Source organism: Nannobrachium achirus (assembly GCF_963921795.1).
Source record: "Nannobrachium achirus genome assembly, chromosome: 5".
Taxonomy (NCBI): Eukaryota; Metazoa; Chordata; class Actinopteri; order Myctophiformes; family Myctophidae; genus Nannobrachium; species Nannobrachium achirus.
The window spans coordinates 62,122,636-62,147,265 of NC_137814.1; the positions used below are offsets into that span (position 1 = coordinate 62,122,636).

General features: G+C 43.3%; 1 protein-coding gene across 4 annotated transcripts in view; it reads right to left on the reverse strand.

The window, feature by feature from the left end:
- Positions 1-11,093: 11,093 nt before the first annotated feature.
- The window catches only part of LOC308284606 (transmembrane protease serine 9-like), a 34,898-nt gene continuing 21,361 nt past the window's right edge, over positions 11,094-24,630 (reverse strand). Inside the window, exons 13-18 of one of the 4 annotated variants that reach the window (XM_080725283.1) lie at positions 20,560-20,743; positions 20,226-20,421; positions 17,786-17,928; positions 15,826-15,960; positions 12,814-12,956; positions 11,094-11,884 (exon numbers count right to left, since the gene is read on the reverse strand). In XM_080725283.1, the coding sequence (XP_080581409.1) occupies positions 11,729-11,884; positions 12,814-12,956; positions 15,826-15,960; positions 17,786-17,928; positions 20,226-20,421; positions 20,560-20,743 (957 nt within the window). In that variant the 3' untranslated portion in view covers positions 11,094-11,728. The remainder of the gene's footprint in view (positions 11,885-12,813; positions 12,957-15,825; positions 15,961-17,785; positions 17,929-20,225; positions 20,422-20,559; positions 20,744-24,630) is intronic. The other 3 variants (XM_080725284.1, XM_080725282.1, XM_080725285.1) reach the window with 3 other exon arrangements.

The window sequence follows — 24,630 nt, forward strand, 5'->3', positions numbered from 1 at the left end:
CATCAGGGGTGTCGCACAAAGTTCTGAGCCCTGGGTACAAGGATTTGCTGCGGGCCCCCCATGAATGTTCTTCAATGGGGGAGGGAGTTCAACCCATTTAGACTGCCAGACTGGGAATGCATTATTACGCTTTATTTTGTGCATTAACTATTGAAAAATAGATATACAAGCTCACAGCGCAGCAGAGTGCCGTGCTGCGAGCCTGTAGATCTGCTATTTTCTTTTTAAATCGTGAACATTTATGTTTCTACATCAGTGGTCAACCCCCCCCCCCCCCCCTCTCCATGCTGTATTGATGTTGGTTCCAATAGGAGAGACAACAGGCAAATGTCAAAATAACAATTCTTCTACATTCTTTTCTCTATTGTTAATTGAGTAATGCAGCCATGGTTTAACAATAATTTTACTCTTGAGAGCATACAATGAAACCATTTGGTTTAATTTTACACTCGAGTGTTAAAGATCTAGGGTCCATTTCAGTGGCGTCAGTTCAGAAAAAGCTAAGGTATGGCAACATGACTGGTGTCGCGCGCGTGCAAAACCCGCACAGATAGAAAAAGAGACATTCATGGATTCATATTTAGAACTAACTTGTATCTTCCCCCATGGACCCAGGGTATGGCAGCTGCATACCCCTGCCATAGCCTGGCTCCAGCCAATAGACCCGCCCACTCTCTGAGTGAACTCCAGCGCAGAGTCTGAAATCAGGCTACCCCTGCCATACTCAATTGACGCCCCTGGTCCATTTGATAACTTTTTAGTTTTTTAGTTGAGGGGCCCAGGTCCACTCCAGCAAAGACTGAGCCAACCCCCCTGCCTACCGTAGAGACCATAGCAGATCTACAAGCAAACTTGTAGCTCTGCGATTCTCAAACAGCCGATGTTGGCTATAGGTGTAAAGTGGTTAAACTATAGGTTTAATGCTATTTTGACTCATTATAAGTTAGGGGCCCTCTGGACCCTCCTTAAGGACCCATGGGGGTCCCCGGACCCTACTTTCTGAACCACTGGAATAAGTTCTAAACTCTAGTAGTGAAGCATTTAACCGCCACAAGGTGGGGCTAGAGCACTTCTTCAATTTCCATATACTGCCAAGTGTGCCAACAAGGCTCAGTGATGAGATGGATGCTCATAATAGTAATAGTGTGCCTCTGTTTTATAGTTTAATGCAGGGTTGCCAACATTGGACTGTCAGAACCAAGGAGATTTCTATTTTTGGAGCGGTAAAACAGCTATACACACACACACACACACACACACACACACACGCGCGCGCACGCACACACACACACGCACACGCACACGCACACGCACACGCACACGCACACACACACACACACACACACACAGAGTGAGATGGGCGAAAATACATCAAAACGTATTTTGATACAAAATACAAATACTGTATCAAAGGATGTATCAAAATACAAAATAGAAATACTGGTCTGAGAAATGTATTTGAGATACAAATACGTATTTTGTATTTTGAAAATACATGAGAATAATAATGGATGCAAAGATTATTAAATTCATATTGATTGCCAAATATTAATTTAATTGCCCGTCAGAATTTCTGAGATCTAGCCTACAGCCCCTTGGTGGTTGGGACTGGGAGTGCGCTGCTTGTTGACGCCCATTTGTGATGTAAATCGCATCACAGGACAGCCGCCTACAGGCCAAAATTTGGGAAAATATTTTAAACATTTGGGGATTATGAGAAGTAGAGACACATCTGAAGGTGATAAAGTTGATGTTGGGCAAGGTACATGCGTTATTGATTTTTGTATTATGTTTGCCAGACCCATGAAATGGGTAGGCCTACATGTCGGTCTGTCTGTCCTGGTTTTCTATATAAAGGGTATATATGATGATGACATGATGATGACATGCCTACAAAAGGCATGATGTCATAAATGATGATGACAGACAGGGGGTCTGGCACAACCAGGTTGACCTGGTCTAGTTTTTAGACAATTGAGCAACTGCTGAACGTGGAGTTACAGATGGACCAACCAGCATACCAGCATACACACTATTTTTTGGGGTGATTCTAATTAGGTTGTGGGATAAATTGACCATACAAGAGTGTTTCTCATGCCGTTTGACTTTGGAGCAGGCCTTATGTGTGCAGGCCAAGACAACTGGATGTCCGAATGACTCCAGATTAAGAATAATATAGGCCACAGTGAGTCTTTGTATCCCTGACCATTTATGGGCATAGCGGTCGGATCCGTGGCTCAGGACAATCAGATGTCTATGCTCAAATATGGGCATGCCCTCTTTTGTGCCCACAGTGTTTAATCCCCATATACGGCTTTTATTTGCTGATAAACCCTTTATAATTGGTAAAAGGGACCTGGAAATAACTTACTTGATTCTTTTTGTTTTACACTCTTGGCCAAAGAATACCGAGTCTCACACATTGTGAGCTTGTTGATCTGGTATTTTCTGGCAAATGTTTCGCCCCAGGATAATGGATGTTGGGGGTATTTTGATTATGTTGATAATATTGTAAAACCCTTTTCTTTTGGTCGCAATAGTCGTGACATGACATGAAATGTCCATATCGTCCCATCCCTATCGCTACGTCATCTGCACAGTGACCAAGTCGTGGTAGAAGCCCCGGTTGGCCAGCAGCTGCTGATGTGTGCCCTGCTCGGCAACGCGGCCGTCCTGGAGCACGGCAATGCGGTCAGCGTTCTGGACGGTGGACAGGCGGTGGGCCACCATGATGCACGTCCTGCCCCGCCGGGCCGCGTCCAGGGCCTCCTGGACGGTCCGCTCGCTCTCGGCGTCCAGCGCCGACGTGGCCTCGTCCAGCAACAGTATCTTGGTCCAGCACAAAGCCTGCGTGTCGTACTTCCCTGGCAGGCCCTCTATGAAGGCGTGGATGTTGGCGGTCTCGGCGGCCAGCCGGATCTCCTCCATGGGGACGGCGGGGCAGCTGTTGTCTCCGTAGGCGATGTTGTTGGCCAGGCTGCGGTCGAACAGGGCGGGCTCCTGGGAGACGACGCGGAACAATGGCCAGAATCATCAGGTTCAGCTCCCAGCCGTACAGGAAGATGATCAAACCGGTCCCCAGGTTAGCCAGGTTCTGAGCCAGCGTGGCCATGCGCAGCCCCGTCGCCCCTTGGACCTGTGCAGCGTCCGTGGCCAATCTGGTGGTCAGCACTCCCTCGCTGTTTTTAGGGTCGTCAAACCATCCCAGGTCCTGTCTCATCAATTGGTGGTCAACTCACAGTTACAACTTCTGTTCAGAATTTGTTGTCTCACATCTTTCCACAAAATATTAGAAAACGCTCAATAGTGGGCTCGATAAAAGCCCGGCTCAATAAGCAGGATGAGCTGCCTACCACTTCTCACATGATTTCATGGGGGAGTTCTGCCCGACAATCCAGGTCGAACAGTATAGCAATAGCTACCTTGGATAATGTCTTCTGCCCGATCTTGACTGCTACCTTGGATAATGTCTTCTGTCTGATCCAGGTCAAACAGTATAGCCTGCATAATGCCTGGAGACTAGGAGCGTGCTGAATGACTGCTTCCTTGGATAATGTCTTGAGACAAGGATTCATTTCTAAGATAAACATGTCATCACATGGTCTGTATTGATCTACCCCATCTACATGTGATCCTCCAAAGAGCACCATACGATCTCCCACCATGCAGCATTCCATCCCAATTCTCTCAGACGGCTGTTTCCCCTTGGGCTCAACCTTCTTCCAGCAGAAGGTCTCTGGATTGAATTTCCACATGTCATTCAAGTAGCGGGTCCATGGATCTCCGCCATCGCCAGCAAATATGTACAGCTCTCCATTGTAGGTGAAAGCTTTGTGATCGCGCCGTCCTTCTGGAAGAGGCTGTGCAGAAGGTCCTTCTGGAAGAGGCTGTGCAGAAGGTTCTTCTGGAAGAGGCTTTAGAAAACGACTGCTTATCTTCCAGTTGTTGGTCTCTGTGTCAAACACATTGACTGTGTATTGATACTTGTAGTTGTGATTTTGTGGTGATATTCCCCCAAATAAGAAAATCTTTGTCCCGATGGCGGTGGCAGATTGAAATACCAAAACAGGCACTTTAGGTCCGGTGTTCTCGATTAAACACCAGACCATGGTGCTGGTGTCCAACTTGTACATGTTAGCGTTATAAACATCATCGTCCATGTACATTTTAGCGTCATCATAATCATCATTGTCTAACCAGGCTCCATAGACATACATGAACTTCCCCACTACACAGGCTGAATGTGTATACAAACGCGGTGGGAGGGTCCCACTAACCGTAGGCGTGGACCATCTGTGGGTGTTGATGTTGAATCGATAAAGCGCAATGTGGGTCTTCGAACCTGACGGGATCACCCCATAGACGTAGACGGTATCTTCTATGAGCACGGCTGTGTGCCTGATGTGTGCTGGGGGAACCTCAGCGGGCGGTTGTCCTTTTTTAGTCATCAATGTGGTCCAGCACAAAGCCACCATGTCGAAGATGTGAACGTCCATCTGATCCGACCCCGGGGTCGGAATTTCTTCACTTGCCTTTATTCCATCAATAACGTAGTCAGTGTCGCACTCCTGCCCTCCGAAGCAGTAGACCTTGTCCCGCGGAATTTCTTCACTTGCCTTTATTCCATCAATAACGTAGTCGTAGTCAATGTCGCACTCCTGCCCTCCGAAGCAGTAGACCTTGTCCCGCCCAACCGCCACGGCTGAGTGGGACTCTATGTTCAGCGCTACTCCTCGCAGAGGCAATGCCCAGCATAACTTGTCAGCGATCAAAGTGGATTCTTTGAGTTTCTTCTCTTTGAGGTTCTTCTCTTTGAGTATCTTCTTTGTCATCTTTCTGGGTTATTTCACATCAAATTAAAGCTTAATTGGTGTCTATATGCAATCTATTACAACTAGAGGTCTGCACTCGCTTTTCCTGTTTTAAAGTAAGATACCCTATGATGTCACATGAATGGTGATGTCACCATCAACAGCCAATGAGGGACCAGCATACTTGGTGACGTCACCACCAACAAGGGCAACCTGATGATGGACTTAATATTAACGCTTTCGGGGAAGGTATAGGGTGAATCAGAGTAAAGCAGGCTCTTGGACCAGTTAGGGCCTGGGCCTTAGGGCCTAATCTCCATATATGGGCATAAAAGGAAATTTGTTTCTGGGAATGATCATTCCCAGAACACATATGATTATTAAAAATAAATGAAAAATGTTATAAAAAAACCATGGCCAGCTCAGGTATAACGATATAGTAACTGTATCGAAATATAGTTTTTAACTTACAAATTTTAAGTATATCGAAATGAAAACAGCTAAAATCGAATCTATCGTTTTATTTTGTATCGTATCGAATCGGCAGTGCAAAGAATCGATTGTATCGATACTACCTACTTGCATTGTATTTAGCGATCTGCTAGACAGGAGTGCAGGAGAGCCGAACGCAGATGGAAAAAAGATAAACAGCAAGTGTCCTATACTATTGTAAAGGAAAGTTGGCGCCGTTACCAGAAAATTGTGGAAAAAACAAAACACTTTTCTGAAATTATTTTAACTAACTCTCATAAACCCTGTGTACTTTTTAGCACAATTAATTTATTTCTTAATCCACCCCAAGCAAACTGTTTTGAACCCTCCCCTGAAACTGCTGAAGCCTTTTTACACTTCTTTGTTGATAAAATCGCTACAATTAGAGCTCAGATCACCCCCCCCTCTTTTGACCCTTCCATCACTGTTCCGTCCACTGCTGTTTTTAATCATTTTGAACCTGTATCGCTCACCTCCCTTAACACTATTGTCTCAAAACTAAAGCCTTCAGCCTGTCCCACAGATATTATCCCACCACGCCTTTTTAAAGAAGTCTGGGACACTGTGGAACCTAACATACAGTACATTTTAAACTGTAGTCTTGCCTCAGGTATTGTACCAACATATTTTAAACAGGCAGTTGTACAGCCTCTAATTAAAAAAAAACAAATCTAGACACTGCAGTCCTCTCAAATTTTAGATCCATTTCAAAACTTCCTTTTATTTCAAAGATTTTAGAGAAAGTTGTACTCCTACAATTACAGGACTTTTTAGACAATAATAGTATTTTTGAGATATTCCACACAGATGCTGGTGATTTTGCCATTTTATTACTCTTAGATCTGACGGCTGAATTTGACACTTTAGACTTTACTATTTTAACACAACTCGTGCCTCTTAATCTGAAGGTTGCTTGTTGCCTTGGTGCCGCGCCGTTTCCTCCGTCGGCCGCCGCTATTATTTTGAAGGGCTGGAAGGGGGTTGTTTTTGTTTTTTTGGATTATCACTTGACGGCAACGATTACGTCATCTAGTCACATGACAGTGTGAGCCGAGAAGAGAAAGATGGCTGCGCCCTGCCGTGTGTATTGTTTACATCAGATCTGGTGCAAAATGGATCAAAATGGCTCTTTTGGATTAAATGAAGTATCTTTATGGGCCTCTCCATTGACTTAACATGGAGGAGCTTCACTTCGCGTGCACGCCCAACGTGCGTTTTAAACAAATCGTGGACATTACCGATGCGGCCGCGACCGGGGCGACATTATGTAAGTATTAATACATTTACTGTAAATACAGTAAGATTGACGGTGAGCGCTGTCAACGGCGTCATGTAGTCACCGATTTGAATGACGGTGAGGATCGTCTACAGCAGCAGAACAGTTAATCTCTCGTCTTGAGCACAGTGTGGGTATTAAGGGCACTGCACTGGAATGGTTTAAGTCTTATGTCACTGGTAGAGGTTTCACAGTCAACATTGGTGGTTCCATGTCATCCCCTGCCCCCCTCCACTCTGGAGTCCCCCAGGGTTCGATCCTTGGGCCCATCCTTTTTGCACTTTATTTACTTCCCCTAGGGTCGATTTTAAGAAAACATGGCATGTCTTTCCATTTTTACGCTGATGATTCCCAAATATACCTCCCCATAAAACGTGATAGCACTACCCCTGTGAACCAGCTATTAAACTGTTTAGTTGACATTAAAGCCTGGATGGCTTTACATTTTTTAAATCTAAACGAAAATAAAAAAGAAATTATAATTTTTTGACCCAGTGTTGCTGCTAGTACATTAGTTTTAGACATAGGCCCCACTGGAACCGTATCTTAAACCCACTGTAACAAATCTAGGTGTTAAAATGGACAGTGATTTTTTAATGGGCAAGCAAATCAATGCAGTTTTAAAATCTTCTTTTTATCAGCTTAGGATTTTATCAAAGGCCAAGCCTTTTTTATCGTTTGTGGATTTTGAAAAAGTGATTCATGCTTTTATCACCACTCGCCTTGACTACTGCAATGCACTTTATTTGGGGGTTAGCCATGGCGGCCTTCAAAGGTTACAGTTGGTTCAAAATGCGGCTGCTCGCCTTTTGACAGGCACCAGAAGGCGTGACCACATTTCCCCTGTACTGTCCTCACTCCACTGGCTCCCTGTGCACTTTAGGATTAAGTTTAAGATTTTATTGTTTGTTTTTAAATCTTTTCATGGACTTGCCCCAACCTATACTTCTGATCTCCTCGAACTTTATGTCCCCAAAAGGACATTGAGATCAGCTGACAAGCTGCTGCTGGTGGTCCCTAGATCAAATCTAGTACATAGGGGTGATCGAGCCTTCTCTGTGGCTGCCCCTAAGCTCTGGAATGAACTCCCCCTCACTATCAAACTGGCACCCTCACTCTCTGTTTTTAAAACCTGTCTTAAAACACATTTTTATTCCCAAGCTTTTAATCCAGAGTGAGTCTTATCTGTGTTTGTTTTTGAGTTTCTATTTTATGCCTATCTGTGTTTTTTATGTTCATCTTTGTTTTTATTGTTTTTACTTCTGATTTGCTGTGATTCTTGTAAAGCACTTTGGTCAACTTTGTTGTTTTTAAATGTGCTCTATAAATAAAGTTGGATTGGATTGGAGCGCTCCCTACCTCCGGTTCAGCCAATCACAAGCTTACACTGCTGGAAGTGGGATGGTGTTTTGATACACACGTCTGTAGTTCTAAGTGCGGCAGGAAGTTTATTCCACAGTTTGGGGGCCAGGAGGGCGAATTGTCTATGACGAGTGGATTTGTGTCCTGGGGTTTTTAGTGAGGGTTCTGTCATCATCCTTGTTAGCTGATCTGAGTGAACGGTTGGGGTTGTGCACTGTGACTCAGGACTCAGTCACAGGACCATTGTCAGCACAGCTGTATGTAATCAATTATCACATTGATTATTTCTGATTGGTTATCTGTACCTTTCAAAAAGTGTTGATGTTGTCAACATGTTTGAATCAAGCCTGAGGAACGTCTCATGACCGAAACAATGCTCTTTGTTTAACAAATGATTTTGAACTTGCAAGTGGGCAGTGTGTCTAATCTAAAAGGTGGGTCTCCTACCCAGCATTACGGCTGTTTGGACCCATTCCACGTATGTACTGTAGCTGGGCTTACGTCTTTCAAAGTGGAGGGAACTCCCAGTATGAATAAGTGGATATTTAGGGGAATACCTTGATCACAATTATTTGAATACGACCATGTATTGCCATCCAAAATACCTGTATTTTGGGACACTCCCATAAGGCATGGGTCAGCATACCTTCCCCCGAGCACTTCCAGCATCCTGGGTCATTCTTAAGCTTTATTTTTATGCTCTATGTAGTTTAAAGGGGGTCCAATCTGTTCTGTGGCATGCACAAATGAACAAACTCTTGATCCAAATATTGTCACTTGTGACAATATTTGGATCAAGAGTTTGTTCATTTGTGCATGCCATGTACAGTACTGTACTTCATAGAACTGGTGCCTGATCAATGGAGCCAGGGGTAGCCGCTAGTTAGTATGAAAACCTACAGCTCATGTATGTCTGTCCATCTGTCGCCAGGTATGGTGGACATATTGTGTGTGGTCTTTGACATCAGACGTCAGTCATCTCCATGTTTGGGAAAATATGGCCATACGGACATTTTGGACACATTAACAACCAACCAGGTTGTGCATTTTTCTTTTTTTTTTGTTCAAAGTTGATCCCATGTCAAAGTGCAGTGCTCGCACAGCAGTCTGCTGTCACCCAGGCGGATGCGTGCACGAGCCAATGTGCGAGACCTCTCATCCTTCTTACTGGTTATTGCGACCGTCAGGTCGCATTTACTATCAAAACCTCGTCCAGCTGTCTGTCTGTCTGTCTGTCTGTCTGTCTGTCTGTCAGTCTGTCCCCCCTATCCATGTGAAATTTTCCACACACAATCCTTGCCTACGAAACCACAACCACAACCCATCAATTCTCATATGACCTTCTTCTAGCGCCACCATGAGGCCGATTTTTTCAAACACATTTTTGGAAACTGCTCCTACAGTTTTTGGCCTAAAATCACACATATCGCTACACAGTATGTCTACACTCCTCTCATCAACATGGATCTCTTCCATATAGCGCCTCCATCAGGCGTGATTTCTTCAAACACATTTTTGGACACCACTCCTACACATTTTGCCCTGAAATCACGCTGCGACCTGATGGTCGCTTATCTCCCGATTAGGGAGTCTTACTGGTAGTGTATGTTTGCGTGTGTGCGTGCACTGCGCTGAGCTGTGTGATAAACAGCTAGTAGGCCTAACCTTTTTTCAAAAAACATTCCCAAAAAAGCAAAGGTTTTCATGAATTAAAAACTATAATCAATGATTGTTTTCAGTAATTTCATGGAGAAAAGAAAAAAAAGAAAAAAAAAAGAGAAATTCCTTAAACTAGAAAACAAATGTTTAAGAAACAGTGAAAATAGCCAATCTACCAGCTCGCAACACGGCACAAAGGGACGCGTTGTGAGCTTGTAGATCTCACTAGTTTCACTAGTTTGGGTCCCGGGCAAACGTCTAATTTCTCTTTTGGGTCACAGGCTTAAGAAGTTTGGGAACCACTGCTATAGTGTGTATAGTTTCAATGTCCAGACTAGTGATTTTGCTTTTGGATATTCTACTGATAAACTGATGATAGGTTCTTGGTTTACTTCTGATCCTTGATAACTACTTCTATGCATTTGTTGCAGGCCTATTAAATGGTGTTGCCCTTGAAGGAGCCAAACTCGTTCAGTGACGAGTTAAGGCCACTAGGTGTCACCATGCCAAAAGGACTTGTCTCGTGGAGAGACGAGACAACGAAGGGTTAACTGTACGTGCAGCTGCCTGCCCTCTGAATGACCCGAGTCAATACGTCACCCCGTAGCAGAGAGAGAGAGAGAGAGAGAGAGAGGGAGAAAATGGCGGAGGCTGGTAACATTGATTTCCATTCTACTCTGAAACAAAAAGGGCTTTATCTATGAATGAGGTGAAAAGAACGCCAGGGAAGCAGAGATCTGATTGTTTTCACGGCGACACTTTACCGCGATGGTCGGCCGCGGTTTGGATTTTTGTTTCGCGAGCTTTTGTAAACAAAAGGACTATCTTCCTCAATCGTCAGTGGACACCCACGTGCACACGCCCAAAGCTTCCGAGGCTCTTCAAAATAAAGCGTGAGTGAACGGCGGCAGCAGCAACAGCTAGAAATGTTATAAACCTGAGCAGCCCATGTGTTAATCGATCTGGATTAAGAGTGTCTGAAAATGCTTAACTTGTAAATTGTAGGCACAGGAGCCCCGGATCGAGGGAGGAATGGCAACAGACCAACGGCATGTCTATGCAGATGGACCGACTGTTGGACAGGATGACGACTCCATCCCAGCAGCAAACCTTCTCACAGCAACCTCCTCCTCCATTGTACCAGCCTGTCCGTCACTCACAGTATGCTTACAGTCATGCTGCTCCAGGGACGTGCAGATGATGTTAGAGAGGAAGGGGCTGACATTTATACAAGGACCTCAAAGCTCACAATGCGTTGCTTGGAGGACGGCTATTTTCGGTGCTTAGGCCTACATCACTAAATTAAACATAATCGGGTGAATACTGGAGATGAGGCATGCGGCATGGATTTCTACACAGATAAATAATAATACAATATATTAGAAGAAACTTGGCTTGGCGGACTGATGGGGTGAAATTACATTTTAATATCTATTATATTTAAAACACCAACTTCAGTGTTAAAAGTGTCAAGGTTTTTGAACAAATAACTAATGCACGTGATGAGATGTCTCCGCTGCAGGAGGATGACCACAGCAATGATATGTCAATAAGGTCATACTGTCCAGGACACTGGATAACGAAAAACCAAAAACATTCTACATCCTTGGCTTCTGAACACGACACCATCTTATGTTCTACATTGTTATGTTTAACTATCCACTGAATGCTTGACAAGTCTATTTTCCCTGTACCTACTGAAGTATATTTGTGAAATGATGTTACATTGTATTCAGATTCAGATTGAGAAAGAAAAGAGAAACATGTTTATTGTACTGTACCACTGGACATCTATTCTGTATGCTCATTGATTTATACAGTAAGAGAAAAAACGGACTCACACTGTGTGGTCTCCTTTATTGTGTGGGAGTGATCTTTAATCATTTGTTTGAGGAAACTGTCTCACATGGGATATAAAACATATTTCCATCAGATGGTACCTAGTAGTACCTACCCTAGGAGACACAGGGAGAACATGCAAACTCCACACACAGAAAGGCCCTTTTTGTCAACCCCATTTAAGGTATGGGCACTGATACGCAGAGGAAAGAACACGTCCCCAGCGCCCACAGTGTCCCCAGCGGGAATCAAACTCAGGACCTTCTAGCTGTGAGGCGAGGCGACAACGCTACCGACTGTGACTCATATTATTAATCCAGTCCACAAATCGGTAGACATTGGTGTAGACTTTAGGCATGAGACCACAGCCTTTCCCCCAGCTCACCAAACCAGCAACATAGTGAATTCCATCCTGTTTACACATCAGAGGACCACCTCCATCACCCTGTAAAGATAAACAGATACAGAGTTATTATAAAGACTTTAATATAACCAGTATGATGTTAAATATAGATTCATCAAGACTTCCATCCACCCACCCATCCATCCATCCATCCATCCATTAATACAACCTATTTATTTTTTATTTGTATTTGTAATGCTTTAAATAAGGCCTGTTGTTGCCAGCTATTGTTCTGATTTCTCCATCACTCTGCTCTCATTGGGCCTCAGTTTGTCATATAACTGAGGCTTTAGAGCTTATCAGCATTTGCAAGCTTGATGACGCAGGCATTCATGTACCACAGTCTCACTTGATTCTTAACTTTTGAAGTTAAGTCAAGTCTGGATACTAAAACTTGGATATGTTTATATCAGCAATCTATCAATGTCATTTGAAATGTGAGTTCACTTGCTACCCGATGCGTGTTGCGAGTCCCTTTAGTTACAGGGGAGGGTGGCCCGTGCAGGGGATTTATCCTGCAGCGACACAATTTATTATTTGTCAGAATATAAAAGAGACAATAAAATATATATTGGATGGGTGTGTCTCGCCACATCATTGCAAAGTGAGATACTTTCTGCAAGTCTCTTCCGTCTCATCTTGTTTTTTTTCATACAGTGCGCAGTCACGTTACAATAGTAACCCGACACTGCACATTACAGCCGAATGTATACTTAGTCGTACGACGGCGTCGTGTGCCGAAAATGATGGTCACAATGTGTTGCGTCGGTGCATCTTTGATGGGTTGCTAGCTTGTTGATCTGCTATTTTTGACACAGAACCCACTCACCACTGTACGTCAAAGTATAACTCGAGCATGGAGCTGTTCGTATCGCACGCACGCATGCACGCACACACACACACACACACACACACACACACACACACACACACACACACACACACACACACACACACACACACAGACTCACGCTGCATGGGTCAACTCCTCCAGCCATGTATCCTGCACACATCATGGTCCGATCCAGTCCGTTTGGATAGGCAGCACTGCAGCGGTGAGTAGAGATCAAGGGAACCTTGGCTTTCAATAGCTTGTCTGAAAGTGCATTCATCTCTGAGTTTCAAGAACACAGAGAGGCAAAACAGACAAAGAGAGAGAAACATACATCTTAGGTTTCCTCTCTCTCACTGGGTAGGCTCTCTCCACTCCGACATGTCGCCAGTCCGAAATTGACTTCTTATTGTCGGAGTGGCGACACTCCCATGGGGGTTCGGTTTAGGGTTAGGGTTAGAGATAGGGTTAGTGTCGGAATGGAGACATGTCGGAGTGGAGAGATGCACTCGGTTAGCGTTAAAGCGTGGGAAAAAAATACAGCTTATTTTTGTATTTATTTATTTGTATTTTCGTTTTCACTGCTTGGCGCTCGTGAAACGACTAGGATAAAGATAACAAGGATTAAACAGATAGTCACTATCATGCGATCGTTTTGAATTACTTTGTGTGGCGAAGAGAGTCGCAGCCCCAGCCTGAAGCCTCTAAAGTCTAGTATCTGCCCTCATTCCGTAGTAGCCGGGGAGCCACAGGCCCAAAAGCTCAAAGAATAGGATGTTACCTGTGATGTCATGACATACTTTTAATTTTTGTTTTTTCTATTAATTTGGTCATCAAGGTCCACAGAATGAGAGGCCTGCTCTGCCGGAAATCCTGCGAAAAAAAGTTATGGCCATTTGTATATTCACTCCATCGACTTCAATATAAAGGAAAGAAACACACCAAAAAAAATATGCTTTAAGTAGCATGTGAGGGGTCAAACTAGGGATTCTTGATGATTCTGAATCCATTGCAAGCATTTGTTTTGCATGAAAAACATTCCTTGGGCTAGAAAACGGACCAAAATAACGGTGAAAAGTGATGACTCATCACTTTTCACAGGTTTGAGAGGCTGAAATCTAGCCCAAGGAATGTTTTTTATGCAAAACAAATGCTTTGACCCCTCACATGCTACTTTTTTTGGTGTGTTTTTTTGGTGTGAAGTCAATGGGAAACTTTTTTTCGCAGGATTTCCGGCAGAGCAGGCCTCTCATTCTGTGTACCTTATTGACCAAATTGATAGGACAAACAAAAATTTGGAGTATGTCATGACATCACAGGTCCTCTCTCATTTTGGCCCAGTGGCTCCCCGGCTATAGTAGGGATATCCCTTTGGAGTTTTAATGGTTAAGATATTGGACTTTCACACAGGAGGCACGGGTTCGAAGCCGGGTGGGGAGGTTCGGATCGCCTCCGTTAAATTGGTGCCGTGACCCGGATCCGGGCTTCTCCGTAGGAGGGGGATGAGTGTGGCAGAGAGAGTCGCAGCCCCAGCCTGAAGCCTCAAAAGTCTAGTATCTGCCCTTGTTCCATAGGGATATCCATTTGGAGTAGTGGTTAAGATATTGGATTTTCACGCAGGAGACCCGGGTTCGAAGCCGGGTGGGGAGGTTCGAACCACCTCTGTTACATTTGCTCCAATTAATTACTCCCCACACACATTTCTATGTTGTCACTGCTGTTGTGTTGCACTGCCAGTGAGGAGCCTGCACTGAAATGAGGTATTGGTGTATGTGACAAATTAATTAATTGACTATGTTGCACGTAGCACATGCAAAAAAACAGTCCATCTGTGACCAGGTGTGTTTTTTTTTTTTGTTGCTCATATTCTCTCATACCGTTTCCGTAAACAATAACCACGAGACAGTGTGCACAAAGCACATGTCATGTCACGGTTTTGCTGACAAACCGTCAAGATTTAATGAAACCGTATTACACCGTAAAACCGAGACGCATGCCCAACCTTATTTTGAGACTGAACTGGCTCCATAGTCTGCTAGGTGGTTTTAAAACTCTCTAGTAAAACTCTAGTGAGATTTAAAACTCCCTGGATTTCTAAATTCACTGTAGCTGTAACTGTCTATATCAGACCTGCAGGTCTGTACGGCCTGGGGGCCGTATACGGCCCTTTGGTTGACTCTGACCAACCCGTGTAGGCTTAATGGCAAATTACAAAATAAACACATTTTCAGGTTTTACCTCATGCATGGACTAAAGCTGCATTGCTTTTATTTTGTTTTTTGTTTTTTTATAATTTTTTTACGTATATAGATGCAATGCATCAGCACGTGCGTGTGATCATTGGATCAATTACAAGCAGGTGGTCAGACTGGTCACAAGTCAAGTATTTATTTACTGAGGTCGTAGGTAAAGCCATGTGTTTAGCTTGCGGGAAGCACATCTTGCGGGGAGCACTGCCTTTTGGCCCGACCCTTCACAATATTTTCTGTTGTTCATGTGGCCCCATGGAAAAAAAAATTGCCCACCCCTGGTCAATATGGAATGAGGTTGGTTCAGATCAGTGGTAATGTGTGGATAGTTGTAGGGGTGTAACAATACATTTAATAGCCATACGAAACACATCATGATACATGGTTTACATGGACGATATTGGTTCATTCATGGCGATACGTTATGATTCGATTCAATGATTTAAAATGGATATAGTAACAATTTAGCCAAAATATTACATTTTAGTGAAACATGTCAATAGTGCAGGTTTTAAGGGAAAATGTATTATTATGGATATGTGTTGTCAGGTGTCAGGCGCCGCGGCCTGACACCTGTGATTTTATTGTGAAGGCAAAGATTTCTGAATGTCTTTACATCCTGCAAGGTTTTGCGTATGTAAGTAATTAAACCCCTCTTTCATTGTTCTTCTTAAAATTGCTAAATAAAAGGCACCCGTGCCTAGTATCCATACAATCGATACATTTTGATTCAAATTATTTGCATTGTAAAATGATATGATAAGATGCGATACAATATAAGGCCAAGTGTATGATATTTTGCTGTTTGTATATCGATATAGTAGCAAGCGATCTTTGCAAAGGAAATTAGATGTTTCGATTCAGCTACTATATCGTTACACCTCTAGTATATAGATACATACCACCAGTGGTCCCCCATCCAGAGACCACACACTCCTTGCCATCAGGGAACGGTTGCTCTGGCAGACAGGCAGTTTTAACATAGCGGGTTTCCACAGCACAGAGAGGACTGTTGGTGACACTCAGCTCAAGTAAAGCTGAAACAAAGCATGGTACATTAGAATATATGACAATAATTTACAACTAGAAAATATTGTTCCTTCGAAACAATTGTGGGCTCGCTTCAAGCCAGAAAACAATGGCTATAAAAGTACAAAATGTCAAGATCGCAGGCAGTGCTCTCTTTGACGTTACTGGCGCAATCGGACACTGCATGCATGATTTGAGGCATTTTGTTCCAAAAATGGGTTATGGAAAAGTTGACCCGCTGGTGGTGCTATAACAGGCCAATGTGAGAAGGCATCTGTTCCTTGACCTAGTGGGAATGTGTTTGCAAGATTTCACGCACATCGCAGGCTGTGTTCATGATTTGAGGTGTTTTTGGCCACTTTATCGCTGCTTGCAGCTATGTTTATTATTATTATTATTTTTGTGTGCACTTCATAGGCATGTTAGATAAAGCTCCTTAGATTGTGTGTAGAATGTTTCATGCAAATTGCAAAAAAAAAAATCCTAGGATAAAAACAGGTTTAAGCGTTTCACAAACTGCTCAAAATGATATAGCGCCCCCCTTTGGCCAATTGGGGTAAGATTGGTTTTAGTGATATTTGGAATAACACTCTACATCTTTGCCAAATGCCATAAATATGTTACTTTGCATGTATGATTTAGAGGCAGAAGAATCATTTGCATAAAACTGCAATATTCATTGAATTATTAAAAAAGCATGTTTCAATTAAAAAAAAAATCCGATCTGACAGATCTTTAGATATTGGTCCAAAGTTCATGTAAAAAAGGTTTTGTGGACGTGACGCGAAAATTACAGAATAAAAGCGGGTTTAAGCGTTTTACAAACTGCTCAAAATGGAGGAAAATCTAAGGGCGGAGCTTACTTAACAAAGACACAGATGTCTTCCGCTTGAGTCAAAGCACGCGTGTTAGCAAGTTGCATGTCTTAAAACGAAACGAGTCATGACTTATGCCCGTTTGAAGTTTGAATTTCAAACGCTTCGTATAGCGCCCCCCTTTGGCCGATTGGAATAAAATTGGTTTCAGTGATACTTTGACTAACCCTCTACATCTTTGCCAAATGCCATGAACGTGTAACTTTGCATGTATGATTTAGAGGAAGAAGAATAATTTGCATAAAACCGCAATATTGATTGAATTATTAAAATATCATTATTTAATGTACAAACTTCTCACCACATAGCCTGTGTAGATATAGGTTCAAATTTCATGTGAAAAAGGTTTTTTGCACGTAAAGCAAAAATCCCAGGAGGAGATAGATTTTTACTGTTTTTCATATAATTCCAAATTGTGGGATATCTAAAGGTCAGAGGTCAAAAGTCAGAGCGTAAAAGTTGTTCGGCATGAGGAGACGCATACGTGTATACGGGTTTCATGGCTGTACCTCAAACACAGCATGAGTTATATCTGTTCAAAGTTTGCACTTTCGAAGGCTTCCTACAGCGCCACCATTTGGCCGATTGCTGTAAAAAATAATAGCACACTTCGCCACTGTAAGCTGAACACATTGATGTTTTTATTTTCATTTTCTCACTAAGTATGTAGGAGTGGAAAGGAACCGAAGTTCCCGTCTACTGATTGCCTGATAGATAAATAATGACAATATCTAAAGTGTGCTCGCCTTACAGGCGAGCCCACAATTAAGGCATTTAGCGGATGCTCTTAATCTCAATTTACAGTAAGCAAAGTAAACAAGTTTTACAAGTTTCACAAGTTTCATCAAATACTTACCCACAGTGTAGTGCCTCAGTAATCTAGGATGATAAGTATACCAGAATGCTAAATGACTTGACAGTTAATCATGTTGTGTCGTATGTCAACTCATGGCCTCACCAATGTCACTAGAGTATGAAACAGGATCGTGAGCCTCATGAACGATGGCTCTCACAACAGGGATGACCTGGTCAGAGTCTTCATTTCTTGTTATGTGCACTCCCCCCAAGACCACCTGCATGTCCGTGGGCCTGTTAAGCATACTGAACAAACATATATATTATCGTCGGGTGAAAACCTTGTATGTCCAAAACCGTTCGTTTCATATTTATCATTTTTTTTAAACGCGAGGCGTGTGCTTGAAGATCTGCTGTTTTCACTACATTTGTGCGACGGCCTTGTATGATGAAGCAGGGCTTTACTTTGCGAAAGAACGTACAAATTTGAAACTTGGAGATACGAGGTTTCCACCCGACAAAGACGATATATATGCATGTATTGTATATGTATACGCATAGGCCTAACAATAGGACGATCGTGTCGGCCGATGTAAACACTGGAGACATGACCATGGGCCAGAAAAAAACAACCAGATTGTAGATAATTGTAAGTACGTTAAATAATCAATACCACAATGTTGTTTTATGATTTCTGTTGATGCACTGCTGTCTTCGTAAATGTGTCCAAAATAACAGATGTATAAGCTGTCGCCATTAATAGCTTAATAGTTAATAGCTTGTAAGTATGTTTTTGTTTGTGTGGCACATCTATAGGATCTAGGTAGCAAAGAAAGACACCACAGTGTCATAGCTCGGTCCATAGCCATACATCATAACTCTTGTAGAGGTAGTTTATATTGGGATGTTCACTCTCCACAAGAACGCCCCAATATAAACTACCTACAGGAGTTATGATTTATGTTATTTTACTTCTTAATTTTGCTTATAGGGCAACTTTGTTTTTTTAGGAGGTTCATAACAAGGGTTCATATTTTAGATTGTAATTAGAGAAAAGAGTAGATGAGATGTTTTAATAAATAATAACATGTTTTAATTTACTGCTGTCTACCCACTAAGCACGTCGTCTAAAAGTGGTCTAATAGTGGTATAGATTTGAAAGTTTTTTAGTTGTCTAAACTTAGACTAGACGACTAATAGACTTCTAATAGTCGTCTAAATATAGACCGTCTACATTTAGACGACTATTAGAAGTCTATTAGTCGTCTAGTCTAAGTTTAGACAACTAAAAAACTTTCAAATCTATACCACTATTAGACCACTTTTAGACGGCGTGCTTAGTGGGTATTAGAGTTCTCAACGGGCCTGAAAATTAAGGCCCGGCCCTAAAGTGTTTCATCATTTTAAGCCCGAAGCCCTAAAAACCCAGAGTGAAGGAAAATACATAAATTAAAAAAACGCCTCCAGGTGGCGCCACGTCACTGCGGTGACCGTACCATGTGTTATTATAGCGGAGTAGTAGGCTGAGAGTGAGAGAGATTAGCCTACCTTTACACTTTTGGTTCGCAATGTTAGCATGTTGTCTCATGAAGAAAAGTTTAATCCTTAATCCTCCTCATCGTGTTCACATCCTGCAACGCATGCATCTGCATGTGCCGTCTCTGTCGCTCAACTAACTCTTTGTCGCGTCTCTTTTTCTCCTCCACTCTCTTTCCTTTTGTTTCGGAGTCTGACCTGTTCTTAACCCAGCATCATAGCTGGCTGCTGCTGTCTGATTTATGACCCTGTCCTGGATAAGAAGCACTGATCTGCAAGTTCTAAACAAGTCAGATCGTGATGCAAAGCAGACTTCAGTGTGTTTGTAGATTTTGTAGGGTATTTTGGTGCGCAATACCAGCCTGCTATTATGTATATCAGCAGCCTGCACCCAGCATCGCACACACTCGGACCAAAGCTCTCTGTCTCTCACTCACTCTGCTCTGCTCGTCTACTGCCAGTGGTGCGCTTGTGGTCATATAATAAATAAGCGAATCAAACGCCTGTCAGCGCCATGTTCTTTATCTTTATTAAATATGAAAAAAATAAAAATAAAATAAATATATTTTTTTCTTTTATTTTTATTATTTTTTTACTCACAGAACCCGAGGCTCGGCCCGGCCCGACTAATTAGCATACATTTTGAGCCCGGCTCGGCCCGAATACGTCGGGTCGGGTAGGGTCGGGCTCGGGCAGAGTTTGAGAACTCTACTGTCTATTGTTTTAGCGATTTGTGTATTTTTGATTTCTGTGTTTGGGGGCATGCATACAAGTGTCTATTAGTATGTTTAGACAAAATAAGCTGGCAATTTCTTTGTAACTACTTACACCAGCCCCCATAAGTCACATCTGCCCATGAAAGATTGCGGTGTATCTTGGGAATGGGCTTATTGTGTCTAAAAATACATATTTAGCCACTAAAATGATAGAAAGAAGTAAATGAAAATATTTGAACACTCATCTTTTCTTTTCTCTAATGACTATCTAAAACAAAGTTGTCCTTTGAGGACACAGGATGCTTTACGTCATTGCATATTCCCATAAAATATGGATTCAGTGCAGCTTACATGCAGCTAACAGCAGTGAGGACCCAACAGGATTTAATGAGGACTCCTCCACATGCATGTCCGAATGGTTCTGATGAGCCTTTTGTTCTGTGTTGCAGGGACACCTGCCATGGATGATCCCCAGGAAGAGACCCACTGCCTCCAGTGATCCTGGCCGTATCACCAGGCTCAGGTCTGCCACACTGGGAGAACGGTTCTGGACGAGATGGATACTTAACATGAGAGCCAGAGAGAGCAGGATCTGTGTGTGCGTGCGTGCGTGTGCGTGTTGGTGCACGTGTGCATGCGTGCGTGCATGTGTGTTTATGTCGTTTTTTTGGTCATATTTGTTTACCTCTTGTGTGGACTGTTGGGACTGTTGGACTGTGACTCTTATTATTAATCCAGTCCACAAATCGGTAGACATTGGTGTAGACACTGGGCTTGTTTCTGAGACCACAGCCTTCCCCCCAGCTCACCAGACCAGCAACATAGTGAATTCCATCCTGTTTACACATCAGAGGACCACCTCCATCACCCTGTAAAGATAAACAGATACAGAGTTATTATAAAGACTTTAATATAACCAGTATGATGTTAAATATAGATTCATCAAGACTTCCATCCATCCATCCATCCATCCATTAATACAACCTATTTATTTTTTATTTGTATTTGTAATGCTTTAAAGTTATACTATGTAACTTTTTTAAACTCATTTACTGCCTATGACTAGTTTGACGAGTTATATAAATGGGTCCACTCTGCCTATGACTAGTATGACGAGTTATCAATTAGCTTTAATAACTATAAAACAAAAAAGTATGATCGCCGATTCGCCGTCCATAGCGCTCTATGGACGGGCCCTATTCACAAAAACTGGATCCAGATCTTCCAAAACGGAAATGGGGGGGCGGGACAACGACGCCTGTATCCTGTCTGCCGAAATCCCATCCGGTTTAATGTTACACAACACCCACGCTGGGCTCAATCGGTTTCGCTTTGGGAAATGGCAGGCTGTTTACCGTCGTAGCTTACCGTGACTGGATCGTATTGTGAATGGAATCGGTGAACCATCGCGCAATGGATTCGCGCGCGCGCCCACGTTAAAGGTAGGCAAAATCCTGGCGGTGTGGACCCTCAGAAGGGGTCTTAAAATGGGGGTAAATGAGTTTTAATAAAACAAATCTTAAAATTGTCCTATTAAATTGCTAAAGTTTTAGAACACCAACTCCGTTAATTTCAGCCCCAAAAGCCTTTTCTTTATATGTTTTCTACATAGCCTTGACAGGGGCTGTATTTCCCGGCAAAATGATGTCATCTCCCACATGATACACTACCGGCCATTCACAGCGCAGATCATACACCACCAGTCTCTTCAGGAAGTAGCTTCCCTCAGCAACTGTGTTTACATTGGTGAAGGAATCTTGATTGCTACTCCCTCAATCCTGGTCTAAAAATGACGGGAGACGCCTCTACGGACGCGTATCTGCGAGGCGGAAGTTGTCGCGGCGGCCGCGGTGGTCTGCGGACCCCCGTTCTGGTGGTCCGTGGCGATTCCGCTACTGACCACTAGTTGAGCAGCTTCCACAGTAGGCCTACAGCTTTAAATAAGGCCGTTGTTGCCAGCTATTGTTCTGATTTCTCCATCACTCTGCTCTCATTGGGCCTCAGTCAGTCATGTGACCGAGGCTTTAGAGCTTATCAGCATGTTTGCAAGCTTGATGACGCAGGCATTCATGTACCACAGTCTCACTTGATTCCTGACTTTTGAAGTTAAGTCAAGTCTGGATACTAAAACTTGGATATGTTTATATCACCAATCTATCAATGTCATTTGAAATGTGAGTTCACTTGCTACATAATGCGTGTTGCGAGTCCCTTTAGTTACAGGGGAGGGTGGCCCGTGCAGGGGATTTATCCTGCAGCGACACAATTTATTATTTGTCAGAATATAAGAGAGACAATAAAATATATCTTGGATGGGTGTGTCTCGCCACATCGTTGCAAAGTGAGATACTGTCTGCAAGTCTGTTTTTTTTCATACAGCGCGCAGTCAGGTCACAATAGTAACCCGACACTGCACGTTACAGCCGAATGTATACTTAGTCGTACGACGGCATCGTGTGCCGAAAATGATGGTCACAATGTGTTGCGTCGGTGCATCTTTGATGGGTTGCTAGCTTGTTGATCTGCTATTTTTGACACACAACCCGCTGTACGGCAAAGTATAACTCGAGCTTAACCCTTAGATGCATGAGTGGGGTCAAAAATGACCCCAGGGTTGTTATTGCGACCGTAGGTCGCAGTTTAGTATCAAAACCTCCACCGGCCGCCCGTCGGTCGGTCGGTCGGTCGGTCACAGGTCACACGTCACACCTTTGCCCTGCTCATATCTCCGCATCAGTATGACATCACACCACATGTGTACACAAACCTTTGTGTACGTTGCTGTGGCAACAGTCTGTTGTTGCTGGTCTGTTAGTGTACGTTTGCAACCACATTAGCAACCATGGTTTTACCCTAGCAACCAACTGTTTACCCTAGCAACCAACTGTTTACCATAGCAACCATGTTTTTTACCCTAGCAACCAACTGTTTACCATAGCAACCATTTTTTTACCCTAGCAACCAACTGTTTACCATAGCAACCATGTTTTTTACCTTAGCAACCAACTGTTTACCATAGCAACCATGTTTTGTACCCTACATCCCTCCATATATGGAGATAACCGACGAATCTCACTAAGTCTGACCTCACAAGCCCCATATTTGGACACGAACAACATATAACTCCATATATAGAGACATAGCTGCTGACATCAGTATGACATCACACCGTACACAAATGACCCTTATATAAGACCGGCATTATCTACCGACAGATTGTGGAGATAAGCGACCAACAGAATCCCTTTCATGCCCATACATGGAGTTCCCTGATGTCATCAATGTTAAGCCCATATCTAACAGGACTTCATATGGGAATACCCATATTTGGAGACCACATCGGCCACATACCACACTAACAGAATCCATATATGGCCAAGACAAATGGCTAAGACAGCCCATATCTGTGTGGCTGATTCTACAGACAGGGATCTCCATGTATGGGCATAAAAGGTATTCTGTTAGTGTGACATTGCACTGAAGCCTGAGCGTGATGTCAGAGGGAACGCATTCTGTAAGAGTGGTTCCCCTGACATCACAGTGACATCAGAGCATGATGTCAGAGTGACAAACCCATAGAACCACAGTGTCAGGCGTGACATAGATACATACATACATACGGACAAGCTGTGGCCGTTCACATACTAAACTTGCGACCTATGGTCGCAACCATTATTACTACTATTACTACTACTATTACTACTAATATTACCAGTAAGATGCCCTAAGGGCGAGAAGCGACCGTCAGGGCGGGCAGAAACCAAAGACTTGTAAGAGGGGGCCAGGCATCAACAATTACAGCTCGTCCATATTGGCTGTCTAAGTCCAGACACCAAGTTTCGAGACGGTACCATGCTGCAAACTGGAGTTATAGCTGTTTAAAGCCCAGCCAATAGGAGAAAAGAGGGGGCGGGGCTTAAAAGTTGCAGCTCATCCCTATGGTGGTCTAAGTCCAGACACCAAGTTTCGAGACGGTACCATGCTGCGAACTGGAGTTATGGCTGTTTAAAGCCCAGCCAATAGGAAGACGGGGGGCGGGGCTTCAACAATTACAGCTCGTCCCTATTGGCCAGAAAAAGTGTCAAGTCCTGTGAACATTTTATAGTTGAAATCACGTTGCTACGCAAACGTATGCCAGAGTTACGTGTGAGAGCAATGTGTGACAGCAAAGTGTGACAGCTGCTGCACGCGTTTATTAGACAGAGGGGGCGGGGCTTCAACAATCACAGCTCTTCCCTATTGGCGGAAAAAAGGCCCAAGTTGTGTGAGCGTTTTAAAGTTGAAATCATGTTGCTTGGCAGCAGGGCCGGATCTAAGCTTTAGTAGTAGGTGGGGCATGAAGAAATGCCAGAGGGGCGACTTCTTGTCTGCGCCGCTTTGAGGCGCGGGCGAAATTTTTTGTAGGGGTCATAGCGCCCAAAATGCATAAAAACATGCATTTTGGCACTCTTATACCTATAACACACAATACAAACAGAGAGGACCAGGTGTTGCCTTTTGTCTGTCCTCAACCCTGAAACCAAGCAAAGCAGCATTTCGCGGCGCGGGCGGAATTTTTGGTAGGGGTCATAGCGCCCGAAATGCATAAAAACCTATGCATTTTGGCACTCTTATACCTATAACACACAATACAAACAGAGAGGACCAGGTGTTGCCTTTTGTCTGTCCTCTACCCTGAAACAAAGCAAAGCAGCATATACTGTATCTATTAGGCATCTAGCTTGAGGCAACCCAAATGAACTAAAATCTTTGCTTC